At 40.9% G+C, this 3303-nt stretch overlaps 1 protein-coding gene across 1 annotated transcript; it reads right to left on the reverse strand.

Annotated features, from left to right (window-relative positions):
- Window positions 1–511: 511 nt before the first annotated feature.
- Window positions 512–2872, reverse strand: LOC126001984 (zinc finger protein 131). The gene is made up of 3 exons (XM_049769177.1): window positions 2505–2872; window positions 1971–2334; window positions 512–1868 (listed from the first exon to the last, which is right to left on the reverse strand). Exons 1-3 carry the CDS (start codon window positions 2870–2872, stop codon window positions 825–827), a joined length of 1776 nt encoding a protein of 591 aa, XP_049625134.1. The 3' UTR covers window positions 512–824.
- Between the last annotated feature and the right edge of the window lie 431 nt (window positions 2873–3303).

The raw sequence follows: 3303 nt of genomic DNA on the forward strand, positions 1-3303 counted from the left end.
CCACAGATATAAATGAATTTTTCCAATTGAAACTGGCCTTTCAGCTGCCATAAAATGAAATTCCCAACAAGTGAAATAAGCAAAAATATAAAGTACTAGCAACATCTACATTGTTCCTTAGAAGTACTATAGTATCATCTACATCACTCCCTAGAACACAAACTTTGAAAGAACCAGAGATGCTTCATAGTAGTTTAGTTGGTTTTGAAAAGGCACATGAGTGTGGATTTTTTTTTTTTTTTTGACATTCTAGAAATTCGCCATCACCATTCTGTTTCAGGTATAGAGATGAAGTCTGTGACTTTTAAGGTAGACAAGAAGATAATTCAAACTAAAGAAAGCCAGAAGCCAAAACTTGAACTGCACAGTAACAATGCACTTCTTCATGCAACCTTGTGTTTCCTATATATTCAATTTTCTAACATGCATTAGAATACATAGGATTGTATTCTAATGATTTGTTCGATTTTACAATATGGAAAAAAAATTAGGAGGGCATGACCTGGGGGTAAAAGAGAAGGGCGAACCCTTATCATAATGAAAATAGGTGTTCGTACCCAACTATATATTATGAATATAATTCATTTAAGTTTCCAGAAATAAACCTCTCAAAACGTCCCTCTTCACTTATAGGGGGAAAAAAATCCCTCCTCTGTGGCATTAATGGGGGTAAGGTAAGAATCAGTTTACTCCAACAGAAACAGTTCAGCACAACAGGAGAAGAATTTAACTTTGGTCCACTTGTCTGTTAGCTTAAGAACAGTCACACTGCCCATCAGTTCAAAAACCCAACATATAATGTAAAAATATATTCATGTGTCATTTCAGTCCAAAACTGGTACAGGTGTTCTGTTTTCATTCCCTGCCTTTTCAGCATGGGAATCCACTGGTGATTTGGTCGCTACACCATCTGCATCTTCGTGATCTTCCCCGGCAATTTCAGCAGCATCTGTTTGGCTAGTTTCTCTCTCCTCTTCCTGGTTCATGATTTCTGGGGCCATTTGATCCAAGTCTGCTTCTAGAAGTTCAGTTTGTATTTCCATTGGCATCTGATTTACCCGTTCAACATGGAGCTCCTCTACACGGACTTCAGTTCCTTCTTCCGTCTGAATTCGACCTACTTCCAGGTAACTCACCTGAACCTGCTCTGGAAGCTCACCCATGTGTGAATCATGCACTTGGCCATCCTGCAGCAGATCTGGATGGACCTGTTCTACAGTCACTTGTGCTGAGTCCACTTGTACCTGAAGCAGTGGCAACACATGTACCTTCCCGACTTGTTCTATTATAGTCATTGACGTCACAGGTTCAGTTTGCACATGGGTTTCTACAGAAAGAATTTCATCTGTGACTAGACGCTCTGAAATATTATGAGCATCACTGAGATGCCTACTTAATTCGTTTCCTTGCATAAACCACAAGTCACATAAAGTACAATGGTTGGGTTTATCTCCAGTGTGTATCATCAAGTGATCTTTGAACTGGTCCCAGCTGTTGAACACACTGTTACAGACCTGACATTCATAAAGCTTCTTTCTTCCCTTTTTAGCCCCCACTCCAGTTTGGCATGCCGTCAGGTGACATTTGAGGGTGCTATTTCTAGCAAACCGTTCATGGCAATTTGGACATTCAAACGGTTTTTCACCTGTATGTTTTCGAAGATGCTCTTTAAAATGTCCAAAATGGTCAAACTGTTTATCACAGTACTGACATATGTGAATTTTTTTCCCAGTTTTCTGCTTCTTACTTACTCCACCTTCTTCAAGGTGGTAACAACTGAGATGCTGTTTCCATGCACTTTCCCGAAGGTACCTTTTATTGCATATTTCACACTTGAAACTCTCAGTGGAGTGTAATTTCATGTGTTCCTTAAAATGGTAAAACAATTTAAATGAACGGTTACATTTCTCACAATGGAATAAGTCCTTCACATGTGACAGCTGAAGTTCCACAATTTCAATACCTTCTACCTGTTTGCTTGCTGGGTCAGATGCACAGCCATCGTCTTCGCTTATCTGTCCTTTCCTATCACCCTGGCGGTACTTGCTGGTAATATCTGCCAAAAGCGCTAGAGCCGAATCATCAGAGGAGCCTGTGCTCTGAATGTACTTTATGGACTTTTTGGCAGAAGCCATCTCCTCTAATGTTTCGATGCCTTCATCTTCCACTTCTATTGTACCTTCAGTAATCTCCACTTCAATTTCAACAGGTTCTGATTCTGCAGATGGCAAGGACTCAGTGATAACATTTGATGTTTCTGCAATCTTTCTTTTTTTTGCTTCACTTTTTCCTGTGGTATTTTCCTCTAGTGGAGCTGAGTTTTCTTTGTTCCTGCTGTGCCATAGTGCTGGCCACTGGTATTTTGATTTTTGTCCTTTGTGTTTTGGGTCTCAGCCTAGCAGTGCTTGGGACCTGCTCTCTGCAGTGGTGCTCTGGGTACCATGTGGTACCAGGGATCAAACCAGGCCTTCTGCATTATCCTTTTGAAGTCTCCCCAGCTCCTGACTTCAAGGGCTTTGATAGCTTCTAGCATTTGTAGGAACTCTGCTGCTTTCCATACATCATTGGCTTCTTCTTCACCTTGTATCATTAACTTTGCTGTATATGTAAACTCAATTAAATGACGAAATGCCATTTTACTGACACCTTCTATCTCCACCAAAGGTTCCTGAGTAAATTCCTGAAAGAATTTGTAGAAGAACTTGCTGCAAGCAGCCAAAACAGCTTTATGGGCCTTAAAATGATGTCCGTCCACGATCAGGGTGATGTCCGTGAAGCGGTCTTGCTCCCGCTGCTCATTCAATCGGTCCAGGATCATTTTGTGGTGTTCGGGGAACTCTTGGAGGCCTTCCATCGTCTCTTCGGCCTCCATGGCCCAAGGGGGTGCGTCTCTCACTCACTCACTCACTCCCGCGGAAGGAGCGATCTTCCCCTTTTCATTTCTAATATGGGTTATCAGATTTCTCTCTCTCTTTCTTTGTGAGTTTTGCCAATTGTCTATAAATCTTGTTTATTTTTCACAGAACCAACTTCTTTCTTTGATCTTTGGATTGTTTTTTTGGTTTTCCACTTCATTGATTTCTGCTTTCAGCTTTGTTATTTCCTTCTGTCTCCCTATTTTTGGTTCCTTAAGTTGGTCATTTTCTAATTTTTTGAGCTGCGTCATTAAATTATTCAGGTATGCCCCTTCTTCCTTCCTGATGTGTGCTTGTAGAGCTATAAATTTTCCTCGCAGGACCGCTTTTGCTGTGTCCCATGGATTCTGGCAGTTTGTGTCTTCATTATCATTTGTTTCCAGGAAAG

This window comes from Suncus etruscus, chromosome 2 (assembly GCF_024139225.1).
Source record: "Suncus etruscus isolate mSunEtr1 chromosome 2, mSunEtr1.pri.cur, whole genome shotgun sequence".
Taxonomy (NCBI): Eukaryota; Metazoa; Chordata; class Mammalia; order Eulipotyphla; family Soricidae; genus Suncus; species Suncus etruscus.